Source organism: Empidonax traillii, unplaced genomic scaffold (assembly GCF_003031625.1).
Source record: "Empidonax traillii isolate 1590-97213 ecotype Southwest subspecies unplaced genomic scaffold, ASM303162v1 scaffold317:size617950, whole genome shotgun sequence".
In the NCBI taxonomy this organism is placed as follows: Eukaryota; Metazoa; Chordata; class Aves; order Passeriformes; family Tyrannidae; genus Empidonax; species Empidonax traillii.
In genome coordinates, this window is record NW_020955510.1 from 312841 (window position 1) to 330815 (window position 17975).

General features: G+C 39.8%; 1 protein-coding gene across 4 annotated transcripts in view; it reads right to left on the reverse strand.

Annotated features, from left to right (window-relative positions):
• SATB2 (SATB homeobox 2) overlaps nt 1–17975 on the reverse strand; it is a 218956-nt gene that overhangs the window by 49904 nt on the left and 151077 nt on the right. For all 4 annotated transcript variants that reach the window (XM_027891285.1, XM_027891284.1, XM_027891286.1 and 1 more), the window contains 2 exons: nt 16283–16385; nt 3389–3861 (listed from right to left, as the gene is read on the reverse strand). In XM_027891285.1, the coding sequence (XP_027747086.1) occupies nt 3389–3861; nt 16283–16385 (576 nt within the window). The remainder of the gene's footprint in view (nt 1–3388; nt 3862–16282; nt 16386–17975) is intronic.

Here is a 17975-nt window from a genome sequence, read left to right on the forward strand (position 1 = left end):
GATGCATGCTTCAGAGAGGTAGGTGTTTTTGGAGAACTCCAGCCTGCAGTGGAGCAGTACTGCACTGTACTGACAGTCCCACTGAATTCACTGCACTGTTTGAGACCAGTGAGGGACATCAGCCCCCCCTGTGCATTGAAACCTTCTCACCCTCTGCAGCCTGTGTAGTGCAGGCATTTCCCCCCCTTGAGAGCTTTTACTGCTTTTAAAAATGTGCACAGTGCAATTCCAAGTGCAAGGTGCATCTGCTCTTTCTCTGACAGTTGTACTTTGCCTGTGTATTTCAGTATTAATCAGACTTAATTACACAAGCAAGAAGCTGAACCTCCTGTCCCAGTAATACTGCTACGTGCCTTAGCCATGGCAAGCTCTCTGCATGCCACAAGAGCAGGTAAGGCTGCAGAGAGCCTAAAGGGGGTGTTATTCCAACAGAGACCATTCTTTTCATCACTGAGCAGGTTGTAGGCAACACCATCTTAGACAAACATGGTAGTGTGCACCACCATTTCAAATATTTTGAAAGTTGTGCAGGAATCTTTTACTCATTGGAAAGTCTCTTCAATAACTATATTGTCTCTGTGGGTGCACTTCTACCTGTCCCCTGTGCTGAATAAATAGACATGTAGATTCCACAAAATTATGAAAGTGAATCTCTAAAGATAAAATAAGAAGAGGCAGAGATTAGTCCTGGGCACTTACTAAAAATCAGGCATATACACGGTCCTTCACACCCGGTTTCAAATAAATAGAAAAATGTTCACTTTGGAACTTTCTGTTTGAAAGAAACCCTCTTCATGGCCAGCACAGCTTGGGCCAGCTCCCAGCCAAGCACCCCATGCAGCTCTCCTGTGCACATAGCAGGTACTAAACTGCCTGATGTTCAGTCCCCATCTCAGAGTAGGACCTCAGTGGGAGCACTGTGCCCCAGGAAATGCACAGAACTTGTCACAGAGCCTGAAGTGCCTTGTTTCCATGTGTGCAGATCACATGGCCACAGGTACAAGCAAATATATGGTCTTCAGTTACATATTTCCATCTTGAAGAGAAAGATTTGGATGTTTCATAAACCATACAATTGGCTCTCTCCTTCTTCTGATCCTCCTCACATTCTCCTTCCCACACACACGTGCATACATACAAGTGTCAGCCATTTGTTCCGATGGATTTAGCCTAGTTTGGATCAAAGCTTCCTCTACTTCATTTAACAGATTTGCTCAGATGGAAGGTCTCAGGGGAGAAATAATGTTAGTAAGAGGGGGCTTTTCAGCATTGAATATGTAGGTCATTGGACTTTAAAATAAATTAGAGAATAGTTTATCTATTAAACAAGCCTCACAGTACATATTTCATGAAGCTATACTTAATTACAGGCTAATGTGCACCACAGAGCTACCAGGAAGAGAGATTAAGCAGTGGCCCATAATGTGCTGATTAATACAATTATTAGCTGGCTGGCATACAGCATCTATTATTTGGTACCATCATGAGAGACAACAGACCTCCAGTTCCTAATGCTAGCACTTCTGTGAAATGCAACAAACCCAAACATTTCCACAGAGAAACACACATCTCCCTGTACCTCAGAGGCAGCAGAAAAGATGCAGGAAGGTGAGAGCAGACTTGAACTTCCACTTCAAGTGCCTTTACAGAGTTTGCTTCTCCATCATGGATGCACGGGAATATCCCACACCTTCTACAGTGAAGTGTAATGCTGATTGTCTGAGCACCTCTTCTTCATACCCTGAACAGCTCCTGACGTGAGGGGTGCTTGTTTGGGTTGGAATTAAAAGCTGAGGACAAGGAAATGTAAGCTAGTAGCAATACTCTCTTAATACAGTGATGGTGCTAGGGACATGATGCACTCACTCTATGTAAGATCACTGGTCTTCTGTATTAAAGCCCTGTAGACTAAAGAAACACAGTTGTGAGATGAGCAAATCTTTTATGGATGCTGTAGGACTTGCCTGTTCCGGAATGAGTGTCATGAACCGTTCAGTACATTATATCACTTACGATGGAGGGCTAAGAAGCAGGTAATTTCTTTCTTGTTGGAGAATGAGCTTTTGGTTTAATAATAGACTTGGGCATTACCAACCTGGCTCTCCCAGTCTGGGTGAAACAGAGTTTCATGTTCAGTGACAGTGGCAAAGCCCTCACCGGTAATGTTACTGCTGACCTCTCGCTCACGTTCAGAATATGTCATTCTGTCAATACCATCTACCTTGATTATACCAGGCTTTATATACAACGGGTTATGATCCCAGAGGGATGAAAAGCTTTTCCAAATTAAAAGCAGCATTTTAAAGAGGAAATACTCATACATTCCAATGTAGTTTTCATTTGATATCCTCAAGGCTAACCCCAGAACTCAAAGTCACGTTGATTGGAAGTGAATGTTTTTTTCTGACTGCAGCCATCTTATGAATTTAATGGAAGAAGGGAAGTAATAAAATGTGCTCCATACTTTAATTAGTTCCCTCATAACATGGCATTTCCAAAATGGCAGTGCCAAAGAAAATCATTAATCTAGCAAAACAGACAAAGGTACTGTATGGGGCAAGGGACAGACCTCCAAGAGACACACACACACACACTTTTTTTTCTTGCTGGTAAATCTTACCTCAAAGAACTCCATCTAAACAAAAGGAATTTGTACCAATGTTAAATATCAAGCCACTTTCCTTTTCTTAATTCTTGCTACAGAGTATCAGAATTGAGAGATCTTGTGTTATATGCCTTGAACAGCAGCAGGATAAATGTAAATGGCCTGTCTTTCTGAACACATATTCACCCTGGGTACTCCAGATGCCAAGTTAAGCTCATGCTATCATGCAATCACTTCAACATCTGCATTTCACTAGGCAAGTGAGAAAACCTGTGTCAGATGTACGGAAGCAAACACAATCTGCTACAAATGGCAGACACCTTTCCCAGCAGTCAGTCTTTAGGCCTATGCACACTCGCCTTATACACTTGTGGGAGCAGCCTCTGGCACTAGTTGTGGCACCAGTTGTACCACAGGAAGGAGCCGAGTAACTGACAGAAGCCCAAAGACACCTCTGACTCTCAGAGTCTCTTGTTACCTCTTCCTCATCATCAGGCTGGGGCAGATGTGGAAGTTTATAACTGCAGAGAGGAACTCGGGGAGGAACTGCTTGAGAACAAAGCTCAGGTAACAGCACAGGAGTGGCCAAATGCAAACAAACAGCTGTTCCAGGAAGAAACAGCCTTGTTCCATACCGACAAAGAGACTGGGGAAAAAATGGAGAGTGGTTTGACCTGTTTCTATGGCACAACCCCTGCCTTGACCTGCAACAGCCACACAGCCCCACAAGAGCCACAGTTTTGCCCCTTCAGTACTTCTCGGTTATAGAATAGAAATTGATACCTGTGTGCGGTTGAATGCTACTCTTGCAAAGACAGCTTGAGACACACTGGCTCTCTTCAGCTCATCTCTGACTTGCTGGTAAATATCTGGAGAGACTTCCACCGATGAATTTGATGGCTCTGGTTTGACAGCTCTAGGGATGGGCGGATGATTCAAGAACTGCTGGTTGATAGCCTGTGGGTGCTGGTGAGCCAACAGCCGGCTGACAGCAATCTGCTGGTTTATCAGATGGGCCATTGCTATCTGCTGCCTCACCAGTTGTGGACTGAGCTGAGGAGACAGGAGCCCAGGATTTATCATTGTTTGCATCGTTGGCACTTGGTTTCGTATTGGAGTACTGTGGTGAATTTGGCCATGAGGAGACTGTTCGTTAGTTTTTCCCAAAGTTGCCAGCTGGTTGATATTTGGTAAGTGCATGGGACGTTGACCAAGAACACAATAGTCTGAAAGGTTTTCTCTTTCCACTCTTTCCACTGTTAAAAGAGAAAAATTTGCTTGCTGTCATTTCAGTTTGCACTTAGGGCAAGGATTATTGCAGATGACTACAGAACAGCACCTGCTTTACTTTTTAAGTCTACACTTGTATAGAAGTTTCACAGAAACATAAGCAAAAGCAACACAAAGTAAAAGTCACAACATTAATTAACATTCTTTTGGACTTCTCAGGCTTCATCCACTACTCAGGAAGCCTCCTTGCAAATCAGTAGCAGGTATCCTCTCCAGCCTTATTTCCTTAAGAAACAAGCTTGGACACTTCCAGTGACATTGTCACTAACATTTGAATCTGTCACAGAAAATTGAGTAACTTTTAAAAGTGGTCAATGTTGCAGAATCACTGCCATCTAGCTAAAGGAAAGAAACTCAAATTAGTATCCACTCACACAAACCCCATGGAAACTGGACCATTCCCTGTGCAGACCATGGAACAGTTTCTCATTATAAACTCTGCAACGATTATCTTTTCCAACAAAAACTCCACCTTGCACTGTGTGTGGATAAAGCTATCTGGTATCCTCAGTTCACCCAGGTCCAGTATATTAAACTCATGTTGGTTGGGTGAAAGCATATTACAAAACCCTGCAATTCACACGTGAGAAGTATCTAAAGCAGTGGTTCCAAGAGCCAAAGCCTCATCACTGTGAGTCTATCCAGAAACCTTAAAGCACCTCTGCATGAATGCCCACTTTAGAGGAATGGCTTCACTGTCTTCATAAAAACTTTGTTTAGCACAACAGAGACCTGTGATCCCTAATATAGGGCGCCCTAAGTGACACCATGATAGAAAATTGAAACAGTGCACACAAAATGAATATACTTTGATTTTAATTTTATATACTGATACGTATTGTCTCTGTTAAATGTGTTATATCTGCAGTATCACAGTATCTTTTCATGTAATTGCAAAACTAAATGCACATATTACAAACACAAATTTCCTCTAAAAGTACTATTTGAAATATAGTACTTTTATGAAGAAATGAAGATTATAAAGTACATAAATATAACTCCTACTTAGATAATCTTAAGTAATCAGAAGTCATTTTACAGTAGGTTGCAGATTCCATGAGCCTCACTACATGCAATTGGATAGGCACTTACATACTGAAGTGATATAAAAGTGTTCAGGGATGAATATCATACAACTAGAAAACCACTACCTCACCCCTATATTACTCTCAGCAAATAATAAGATAGGATTTTCTTCCATAAATGCCATAATACTATTATGACTTGTGTAATTATTAACAACTGTACCATGCTTTGAACTCTTTTAAAAAACTTAATCTATATAAAGCTTTGACACTTTACACAGTTAATACTGAGAACAACAGTTTACTGATGACTTGCTCTGTTTCCTTCTAAATCGAAAGACGGCTCTTTTCACCACCCAGAGTTAATCTGAGACTGACAGGGAGTAATGCCCTGAACACACACAAACACAGTTACTATCTTTAGAACTGTCACTCTGGAAAATCACAAGTGCTGAATTTTACAACTAGGTGAATTATACCCAGGATTTCCTTGTAAGAAATTTTAGCTCACTCATCTCATTCTTTTAAAGGAAAACCCCATAAAATCTTTAATCTTCTATAAAATAATAGCTTTTTAAAAACTTTTAAAATAAACATTAATTTGTTAGAAAACTATTAATTCAATTTTTCCACAAAAGCCAGTGCTTCAAGCTGACTAAATTTCTAAGTAAGTGCTTACTTGTGTGGTGTATTTCAGCTATGAAATGCAATACATGTAATACATAAACACTATAGTCAGCAAATGACCATTTTGCTGTGTTACTCGTAGGTTGTCAGATACATAATGCAGTATTTCAGTTTGCTGAAAATACTGAAAATCCCTGTTCAAAAGCTGCTGCTCACAGTTTCAGCAGGCATCCCTGAAACATCCCTGAAATCAGGCACAGAAAGCTCTATACCTCTAGTCTCTGGCATTGGGAACAGACATGAACTCAATGTGAAATATGAAATACAAGCAGTGCTAATTCCAGGGATTGTCGCTGACCTGGCATCGATACAGAGGTGTCATGTGTGGGCAGGGGAGTGGGGAAGAGGGGCTGCTTTGTCACAGCCCCAGGCCACATGGATGACTCATGACCCACACGGCCATACTGTTGCCTCCTCAGCCTCTCTGCAGTAAGCCTGTACCTGAGTAATTCCATTATATACACACTTTTGCCAGCAAACCCAAATGTAATTATTCCAAAGGTGCCATAGCTACTTGGCAGGTATAACTACAATAAAGATGTTGCTCAGTGTACATAAAATAGTTGGAGCATCCTGCTACATCATTTACACCCCTAGAAATCTAGAGTCCTTCCACTAGGAGTTTAAGAAAAGCTGAAATAAATTCTGAACTATTTGTAGTTAAAGAAGCACACAGAGGACAAGTTACCGAAACCAACAAATTACTACTTGTTAGAACACAAAAACAGTAACCAAGTGTTTTTGAAAACTTGGTGAGAAATAAATATAAATAACATTCACTTTCTGGGCTGAACCACATTTGCCAAGTTTCCACCCACTCCTGACTTCAGTGCCAAGTTATAAACCCCTATAAAAATAAAGTTTAAGATGAAAAGGCTGCCAGGCTGTTAATCTCTGCAGTGCTACTTGGAATTACATAGAGACATTACCTGACTTACTTCCATAGGTGTATTTTTCCCTTATTATCAGTTTCCTTTTTCGATCACATTAGACTATACAACCATGCATGTACTCCCTATAAACAAACCGGATTCTAGTCCCTCCAACCACTTCAATAATAAAAGGTTACCATTAGCAGTTACGCTGGATGGAAAAAATGTGCATTACTCAACTTCAAGACTCTTTCCTTCTCTAACGCACTGCCCATATCTGATTCCCTGTTGTTCTGTGGTAACTATGGATTGGTTGGGTTCTACAGGGCTGAACAGGAGCAAGACTGAGACAACCCTCAAGATGGAGACTGGCACTGTCCTGGGAGACAGGCCAGCTTGACAGCAATGCTCTAAGAAAAAAAGGGATACAGAGGAGCCACAAAGCTGCTGTGACACCAACATTCTACCTCAGATCTTCATGACACAGGACTTTTCCATTTGCATTCTTCGTTTTCCATGTTCACACCTGATTAGAGCCTTTTCCTTCCCTTGTTTGCTATTGTTCCACTCAAACTAGGAATATATTTACAGCTCTTGTAGTCCTGCATGAACTGGCTGGTACTTGAATATATTGACTAAAATATAAGGCAGTGAGGACAGACCAGCAGGACCTTAAACTGGGAAGGGAGGGGTTCCATGGATGTGTGCTGTCTACATTCAAGTACTGCTGATAAACTACTTCTGCTAGTGATGCCTGTGCTAGTTAAACAAAAGCTGGTTCAGGAGGCTGTTACCTACCTCCATCTGTGGTGTGACCACAGCAAAAGACATTGCAATGTTTTCCTCTTCTCATCGCATCGCATGCTTGGTATATAGTTCTGCAGTACTTTGCTTGAAGAGCTCATTTAAACCAAGTACAACAGTGCTGTCATATTGCAGAGCCACCCACCCTTCTGAAGCAAATCGCTAGGTAGGAAGAGACCTGTGCCTGGATAACAGGTACTGTGCTAAGCTCAGCAATCAGCTCCCAGAGCTGACAGCATCTGCCCTTCATTTTTCTCTACCTCCCCACAACGTCACTACCTCTACAAGACAGTCAGAAACCAACATAATCCCCAGAATGGGAGCAGCAAATTGTTGTATTTCAATGTTCCGTTCTGGTCCTGTAATGATTACCATGTGCGTCAATGTATTTCTACTCCATACTGAGTTAAAACTTCCTGGATACAGCACAAAAGGAATTCAGTGCACCCTTCCCCTGTGTGATGCTCTTAACCTCTACCCCAATCTTCCTTGCACAGTCAAGCAGCTGACGCAGTCCACAGCACAATAGCTTGGGGTGGTCTGCATGCAACTTTCCATTTAAAATAAAACCAGCTCAAAAGATTTAAAATAAGATTTATTTCTCCACCTTCCCTTCCCCTCACACTTTATTTGCACTGAGTTGTTAATAGGAACATTCTGACAAACATCCCGTAAGGCATTTAGGGCTTAAGAGTGGCACTGAATTGACTGACAGCACTGGAAACCAAATTCCTGTGCACAATAAGGGATGCAGCGGGGAGAGCAAGAGCGTAACATGTCTCCCAGCACCGCATTGCAGCCGGGACGCAGAGCACCCGCCAGCGTCCATGACCCAGCGCGTCCGGAACTTTTCAGTCCCACAGGCATACAGGCACTTTGCCCCAGAGTAGGAAGAAGCTGGTAAAGAAACGTTTTGTAATAAGTTACTAGCCGGCAGAATTGCCATGCCTCAATTGTGACAGGATGTCACCACCCAGGGTTGTTCTCCAGTGCTTCAGTTTGCTTCTTTGTTTTATTTATTATTTAAAACCTGGTGATCATAAAAGCCATTGCTAGCAGTGGTCATGGCTGAGCTGGGAGAGCTCTGTGAACTCTGGTATACCCTGCCCTAAGCTTGAGACAGAAAGGTTCTCACAATTTCTCCTGGCTTAACACCATCCTGCTCACTGGAGCAAGACCCGGACTTTGGAGCCGTGCTTGGGGGGTGAAGTGTTCTCCAGCACAGTACCACCCTCTGCCTCGGAGAGACAGGGCTGTGCACTGTACCCAGAGGGTGCCCTCCTGCTTATGCTACATAATAATGAACTACCACTTTGTAAATAACAGAAACACTCCAGAGCACAGGAGGCGCTTTTAAAGTGGTAATTCTGTATCTTTTCATCTATAATTAGGATAATTACTTATTTCTTTTAATCACAGCTAACTTAACCACTTCAGTGCAAAGGGCTGGTCTGAGGAGTCTCATTTTCATTCAACATCTAATCTTCATATTTACCCGGAGTCATTCACTGACTTCAGTGCCTGATCTCTGTCTGGGCCACTTGTTCCTGCAGTCAGAACTGAAGAAAAAGCAGTTTGATGGGAGAGGCAGACTTGACAAGAAGTTGCAACTTTTAAAACCTTTCCCTTCCTCTACTCCTGCAGGATAGCACATAACCTCAAAATAGCTATAGAGCACATACAGAAATTGTTTGGCCGCTGGCTGTGGGTAGCAAAGGCCTTTATCCAAGCCTAATGGAAAACAGACAGGAAAGGCCATTGTCTGTTCTTTGTTCTGTTGCAAATTGTTCAGTTCCCACCAAAGCACAAATCACTGTATTTTTACTTAGAACTATCATTAAAAGTAGGCCTTTCACCAGCACCAGTCTCAGGTGAACGAAGCAGAGTGTACTAACAATGCTGACTCTCTCTTTGCAGCTGACCTTCTCATTCCTTTACCCTCAAGACTAGATCCAAGTCACCCTTTGGGACACAGAGATGCTAACATGTCTTCTGTCACTTATGCTTAAACATAATAAGTCATATTCTTCCCATGGGCTGTCCCTGGACTGCACTGCTTCCAAAGATGCTTGTCAGAATACAAGCATCATCATCTTATTTTTAGATTAATTTTGAGGTTACTGTGCAGGCTCAAGAGGGCACACAGAAGTACGAACTTCTTCATAATTTTTCATACTCTCATTAACATTGTTTGTCAACAGGACATGCCAGATCCATCTAGCAGAGAAAAGCATTACATTGAAGGTGCTTTAGCGACCACCTAGTCTAATGCAGGAATATTGGTGAAATGGAAAATGATAAGCAGGGAAAACATTACTTAGAGATGCCTGACAGAAACACAGGGAATACTGGTTTAAATGGATTGAAGTTCTCATCTGAAATAAAAATATCTCTTCTCCTGTTAAATTACTGTGACAGAAGTACTAACCTTTTTTTGGCACCTCAAAAGGGAGGTGTAAACCTTTTAGAATACCCAGTCATTCATGCAATCCCTCTGGGAAATACATATATGTGTCTTCCTGACTCATAATGTCAGAGATGGTGAAAGGAAGGAGACAGAACACAATCATTAAGGCAGAGATATAAACTCTCCAAATACTTCTGATACTATTCAGATACTTCAGATACTATTCCCACAAGGGAAAACACATCTACCTCAACTTCAAGTTATCTTCCTGTTTTGAACTAATCTCCACTCAAGCTAACTTTGTAAAGATTTCTTTCCCTTTAAGCTAACATGTCACTGTTTAGAAGCACACAAATAATTTTTTTTAAAAATAAGAAAGAAAATGAATAGAAGCACACAAATAATTTTTTTTAAAAATAAGAAAGAAAATGAATTTTGCGATTCTGCAGACTAAAACCAAAACGTGTTTGGTTTTTGGAAAATGAAGACGACCATTATTTACTAAGTTGTGGGCGGAAGTCCCAGACTCTGCACACCACTGGTTCTCACTGAGAAAATCACTGTACTGGCAACAGGAGACATTTTTAAAACATAAAGTTGAGCAGGTTTGGTTAGCATGGCAGGGACAAGACACAGGACAAGTGGCTAGGCAGTTTCTCCACAGAAGGGTCTCCAACCTTTATTATCTCACCTATGTTCCCTAAAGCAGCACTGGCTGTGGCTGAGAAGGCATTCAGCTAACTGCACAACTGCACATATCCCTCTGCCACGGCACAGACACTGTTAACAGTGAGAGCCACTGCTCTGAAACACGAAAGACATTCTGCAAAGTTGAAATACATAAATGCATTTAGTTTAGATAAAAGTTAAGTAAAAAAAACAAACCCAAAGGGTGTGTTTTAATTCTCTTTACAGAGAGGAATAGCCAAGAGGGCCACAACTCATACACCCCTGGAATGCACGGAAGCGGGTAAATTGTTTCTTAACAATGCACATGCACAAATCCCCCGAACTGGCACTTAACATCAGGGACACTGTTGAAATCCAAAACGCTAATGTGGGTAGGGAAAAGAGCAGTCAAGGGGTCTGTAATTCTTGACGAATCTTGACACTGTTAACTTATATTTAAATGAGAGATGCCACTTTTTTCCTCATCATCAGCGCTAACCAATGAACTATTCTCCTTATAAAATAGCACAGCAGGCCACAGACTAAGAGAATGTCTCTGAGTAAGAAATGATCTTCAGGCCATGTGTGTTACCTAGATGCTGACAACCTTGCCTGTGATTGATGTTATTTTCTTTCCTTTTTATTTAAGAAAGTAGGGAAAGACCTATTTTTAGTGAAATGAATACACAGACAGAAGTGTAAAAGTAAGTAAAGAAAAAATTACAGTAATGTCAAGAACCTCACAGCTGACCTGAATGACCCTAACAGGTTCAGTGCCAGAGCCACAACTAATATCCAAACAAGTCATGAAATGTATTTTCTTAAAAAACTCAACATTTTTGCAAAAGGTCAAGATCTATATATGCATGCAAATATCTATCTATCTATCTATCTATCTATCTATCTATCTATCTATCTATCTATCTATCTATCTATATCTCAATCACACATATAAACCCCTCTATGTACACAGAGAGAGAGAAATAAATGCACATGTATCAATAAATAGGATCTTTTTAAAAGTGAAAAACACTGTTTGGGAAAGATCTGGTGTGCCATTTCATGAAGCTTCCACAACATCAGCTTCAGAGGAACAATTAAAAACTATTCCTCAAAGCACATAATGACAGTTTTCCCCTGACTCGCACTGGCATTATCACTGTGCCGCAATCCTTGGTTCCTTCAGCCTGGAAATAAGAAAGCTGGGAGCCCTTCTGAATCCTGTTTCTAACCTCTCTCAACCCACAATGGCCTCTAGGAACACATTAAAGAGGAACAGATTGCTCTGTCTATCCATTATGGGAAGTAAGCAAACATACTTTCAAAAATAAAACAGCACACAAACAACAAATCAGTATTGGAAAAATCAAAGAGCAGCCAAAACAGATTCTCAATTTAAGAAAGCTATGAAAGCTTTTTCTTAAGTTCTTGGTCTGTTGGATAGAAATAATTGAGCCCTCTTCCTTCAAACTGAAAAGCCTCGTCATTCCACAAAAATTTTGAGACATCCACAGTCTCAAAACTCACATCCACAGAAAGTTATATTTTGACAGACACTGATGTCAGGAGCAAAGATGAAATGTTCTTCAAATGCAGACAAAAAAAATATGTCTTTTTATTTTTAAGTTCACAATGTATTTATTTCTTCCCGCTGCCTTCCTAACTTCCTCCCACCAAGCTAAGTTGTGTCATCAGGCAAAAACAAAATATTCACACCAGTTAAGATTTTCAGTTGTGAAAAAATTCTGATACAGTGATAGTCCTTCTGATAAAAATAGAAAGCATGACACTTAAAACTGAAATATCTATTGAGGAATAGAGCTAAAAAATATTCTAAATGCTACAGAACCAAAACACTGGACAACAAGTAGGGTAACTGGTATGAGTTTGATCCCTTGGCAATTGTCTGAATTGCACAGCTAAGTTCTGAAAATCTTCTCTTCATGCATACATACATATATACGTATATAGCTACTTACACAGTGTTATTTTTATTTCTGTATCTATCTGTTAATCAAATTCAGAATAAATGCAAGCCTTTTAAGCAGTTATTAAAATTGTGCATTTCTTGTTTTAAACATAGTTAAATCCTGTCATGTATGCACAACTCTGTACTAAAAGGCCTTGTATCCCACAAAAAGAAGAATTAAATAAAAAGAGTTTAAAAAAGGTTTCACATACTAATGTTAAATTAATACATGGTGCATATCCTGAACAAAGTTACCACGCAAACTAGATAGCTTAATTACCACCTCAAGTGATTACAGACATCCATGAGGGAAAGAAATAATCCACAGAAGCTCTTTGATTCCCAACTACTGTCCATGTTCCATTAGAACCGCGTTAACATAAACTCTCCTTCAAATGTATATGTGTACCCCAAGGAGACTGGAAAGAGTGGACATCCTGTTATAAACTCCAACATGTCCTCACATATATCCCAAGTGGTAGACTCAGAGCCAGGAGGAGACAAAAAGCTTCCATCCTCACAGCAGCGAATTCCCAAGTGTGTCTGTGCTCTAACCCTCCTGCCGCTGAGTAAACTGTGAATGTCTTAAAACCTTAAGGGGCTGGGGTAGGGTGGGAGAAAAATATTCCAGCAGAGTTTTGTTCTAGCATCATCCTGACACAAGACAAAATTGCCATGCTGAACTGAACTAACTGAAAACTTTTTTAAAATTACAAGCATAAATAGTTTAGCTGTCTTTTTGGTGAGTTCAATGGAATGCACACTGGGAATGTTTACTTGAGATTTGATACAATTACATTTGTGTACAACTTTTACATCTGTTGCTAATGATATCAAATTATTGATTGTTCACTTTCTTATATTTATTTAAACATTAACTATACACTCAGCAACTTGATGCTTTTCTTTTTTTCCTTTTTTTTTTTTTTTTTTGGGTCTTTTTTTTCCAGAGAACTTATTATTTTTGCCTGGATTCAGTTGTAACTACTTTGATCTTCCAGAGAGTATAATTAATTTACTGTTTATTTATTTCTATGAGAAAGGAAAAAAGTTTGACCTAGGAGATCTATATGTGGCAATTTGTAACAGAATCACATAGCTTATGTTTAGGAAATCATGGTTTTGATTAAGAAGCAACCATTTAATTCCCACTGTTTTATTAAAACAGACATTAGCAGATAATAGGAAACACATTTAACACTGTAGGCTGCATTTAGTTTGCAACGTCAATAAAGTTATTTTGAAGCCCCTTCCTATTTTGTATTTACCACAGCTTATGTGAATTGTTTTTTGTTTTTACTTTCTAATAACCAGCTCTAGAGTTACACAAGGATGTGGGTGCTGGTTCCAAAGACACCAAATTACAGTTTTACCTAATTTATACAGATACAACCTAAAAAGCAAATTCCTGCATCATCCATTTGCCTTCATGGAAGTCCTTTTTAAAAATTATTTTTAAAGGAGTATGTGATGACTGAAGCATGTCAACACAAGTCACTGATTTTGCACACTAACTGAGCTGTCCTGCAGGAATATCTGGCTACAGAAAAGAAACAAAGCATCATGAAAACAGGGATGATGAGAAATTGAAACCACCCGAAGAAGTGCAGAAGTCTTGCTGTTTGCAGGGTGTTTAGATTACTGCTCTGAAGTTGCATGACTGTTTATTCTCCATGCACCACTGTACCTGCCACAGACTCTTTGTTTTCTCTCCCACTCATATGGTTGATGAATCAACACTACTTGAACTGCTTTATAGCAGCTTGTGTTTACTTCACACATACCTTAACCTTCCTTTTTCTCATCCTACTAACACACACATACACTTCCAAGCGGCAACGACTGGCTGTGTCTCTGAATAGCACAGACACAGAGTTATCTGGAAAACTCTTCAGGTTTGGATCCTTGACCTTTTGATTGAGGTTTCATTCTGCTTTTACTGCACTTAACAATTTAACTGTGCACTTACTAAGTAAAAAAAAAAAGTAAGAGCGTAAAGAATTCAATGCTCTAAGAATGAAAGAAAGTGGAAGACAGCACCATGTTAGAAACACTCAGAAGCTGTAGTAGCATCTCTGTAGTTAAGAACACTACAGTTAAGGGCTTCCAATACCTCTGCAACTGGCACTCTTGCCCAGTTTTAAAAAAAAAAAAAAAAAAGAGAAAAAGGAAAAAAGGAGAAAGAAAAGCCCATTTCTTTTCTCCCAGAACAGCAAGTAAAAGTGAATGGTGATGACCTCGAAGTTGTTTTATTCCTTTGATTGTTTTTTAACCAAGAGGATATGTTAAAGCACTTTGAATAAATTCTTTTATTACGACACAACATTTAGAGAAAAGAAACACTTCTGAGTCACACAATGGCAATTTAGAGAGAAAAGAAACTATCCAGTTTAATTGTCATGAGGTAACCACATACTAAAATACCCAATCAACATTTTTACTCCTAGCCTAAACCTTTTAGTAGGTGAAAAACAACATCTCAGTTTCCTTGCCTGCATTGCTACCTCACTTCTGCCTGAACAATCTTTCTTCTAGACACAAATAATTTTACCATAGAACATTCCTTTTTTTTCCCATCCTAGTGAAAATCTAATCACAGCACAGCCCAGGCATGAGCATCTTACAGGTATGCTCTGCACAAGCCAGATGTGCGGAGGAAAACCAGATGCCTCAGAACTTGTTCTTATGTTTCATGCAATTTTGTTTCATGTCTTCCTAACTCAAGCAGCAGACTCTTTATGGTATTATTATGCAGATTTCTAGTCCTAAGGAAACTAAACAAGCAACCTTTCATAGCTCGTGTGCCAGCTTTCCAAGAGAAAAGACAGCAGACTCTTTTTGAAAGATGCTAATCTTCACGCAACTAAAAATACAATGGTTACTCAAGAAGGACATGACATTCCCCTGTTTCTGCATAATGTTCGTGAATTCTGTCATGATTTTCCTGGCTACTGAAAGGATCACAGACAGAAACAACAATAATAGACTATGCCTTCTTCCAGACAATGAATATTCCCTTCGGTGGTGTAACAGAGAGAAAAACTGTGAAAAACCCTATCACAGGATACCCCTGAATTCCAAGGCTGATGGACACTTAGGGAGAGAGGACCCAGTTGGAATTATGGAAAAGCTTCTGACTATCCTCAAACTCCTGCTCAAAGGACATAAGTGTTTATAAAAAACCCTACTAAAATAAACGGTCTGGTGCACATCTAAGTCCCTTCGCAAAGGAAAGAAAGAATAAAAACAAAAACTACGAATGACAGATGCTTGTCACATCATTTTTTGCACCATCAGAAGGTGATCAGACAGTTCAGTGGTGAGAATGGGATGAATTTAGAATAATTTTGCTGCCCAGGGATTTTCTGCTAAACAACTCATACAACTTCACTGTAGAAAAATTACAAACAACGGGCTACTTTTATCTTAACTTCAGTGGGTGCAGCACATTGTTATTTAGAAGTGTCTTCTAACAATCAGGTATTAAATCCTCCACTGGTATCCAGATTCCACGTGATAAAACACGGCAGGAATGCCAGTACACTTTGTGGTATTGAAAACAGAGAACAAGGGCACACGTAGCTTAGAAAGTCAGGTTTTTAACTTTCAGGAATAACATGCAATTAAGGTAACTTACATCACAATTTAGCTTTTAAATCCTGAGATACCAGAACATTTCTTTTTCCAAAATGTTTTAGCTTAATTCAAAACATGGTTGATCTTTCAGCACAGCTAAATAGGATATTTTAGGCATGTTTAAAGTGGTCTGTGTTTTCATGCCAGACTTGTTTGTAAACGATCAGATTTAATTTCAAATGTACTGTGACTGTGCTCACTTTGTAGACAAATTCACTAATATTATTAAATCTTATTATCACTTTCACTTAAAACAAATAATCTCAAACTGTCAGCAGAAGTTCAAGAACTTGGAATGTAACAAAATATTCAATTTACCTTTAATCTTCTTGTACTTTTTGTACCATCTTCCAAACTCCTGGCACTTGGTTGCTGACACATTGGCATAGTATGTACTATTTACAATGGATGAAATCATACTCTGGAAGTACAGAAAGAAACACAAAAAGTGATTTAAAATATCTTCCACAATAAGAAATCTTTTCCGGGGAAAGTGAATGACATGAAAGTGCACAATGATCATCCATTTGTGACTTCAAAACCAAAATAACTGTTTGGTAAGTAAAAACATTAGGTTTTATTCTCTATTCTATATTCCAAGCCATAAATAAAATTACAAAATAATAGTTGTTATTATTTTGCATAATTACGTTAAAATTATGTAAAAATTAATATGGACCTAAACTGAGACCTGCAGCTCAGGCGGGGGGGGGGGGGGGGGGGGGGGAAGTTCTATTTTACTTTGTACTTGTGATACTAGAATATCTAAACTTTAGTTGGATAATAACAGGCAGTGCCATACTGAGGAACACATGCTCACTGCACCCGGGTGAGAACAAGCATGGTTTAGGAACCAGATCCTAAAGGTAAGATTAGATGCTCCAGCATGCATAATCCAAATAATGCATTTCAGATGTCTCTGTTCTGCTTCCAAATGCAGCAAGACCACACAGCCAAGAACTGGAGAACATCCGTGCTACTCGCTGCAGAACAACAGTTAGGCAAATAAGTTAAATTAATATAATTTATAGAAACGTGTGATTAGCCCTTGTGAGAAAAATCACCCAGAAGAGAAATTAGCAGTTCTATTCAGAGTGAAGGAAACTACACATACTACAACACAGAGCAGTCAAAACCCACAAAAAAGCTCAGCAAAAATGAAGTATCACTTGCCTAACCAGCACCCCTCCCTACTCTGCAAATTCCACCAAGCAACTCAGTACAAGCAACCGAAGCAGAGAGGTGCAGACTGGTTTTGCAAAACCCAGTACCACTAAAAAGGATATTTTATATCTGGGATGCTTCTGCCCATCAGTGGCCAACAGCCTGATGACTAGTAATTCTTCCTTTCTCTTTTTTCCCTCCCTTTATCCATGCTATAGAGGAGGCATCTTTTTAGCAACAACATTTTGCTCTCCTTTTCCCCTCTCTGAACTCTTCCAGGGTCAAATGATTCCCAGCACTTGTACACTGCCAGCAAGGAAATGCAATCTTAACACCAATAACACACAGGAGCCAATGCACCTTCCCCAGAAAACACATTTTCCTTGTGCTCTCCTTCCTCATTTACGTCAAAGCTCAGAAAAAGCCCTGGCACATTGCATGACCTTTCTGCTTGGAGATGAAAGAGTGAGGATGATCTCACAGTTCCAACAAGCTATTCACCATAGGTTCAAGCTCTGGCCCATGGGCTCCTGAAGACTCCTGTGCAAAATGGGATCTTGGCCATCCCTGGAAAGCTACAAGGCTTACACATTGGCTCACTCAATTTTAACAATGCTCTGAAAGCAAAAATATCCCTGCCGTCTTCCAGATTTATCCATCCTTCTACCCAGTTCACTGCAGTATCACAGGACTCTGGTTGTTCCTAACACTTGAGTTTTAAGGACTTAAAAATGTAAGCAAAACTAAGAGACTATGGATACCTACGTAGCATAGATTACTTTCAGCCTTCAACAGGTAATTTTACTTTCAGTAAAGAGGCTCTTCTGCCTTTTCTCTTTTTACTTTT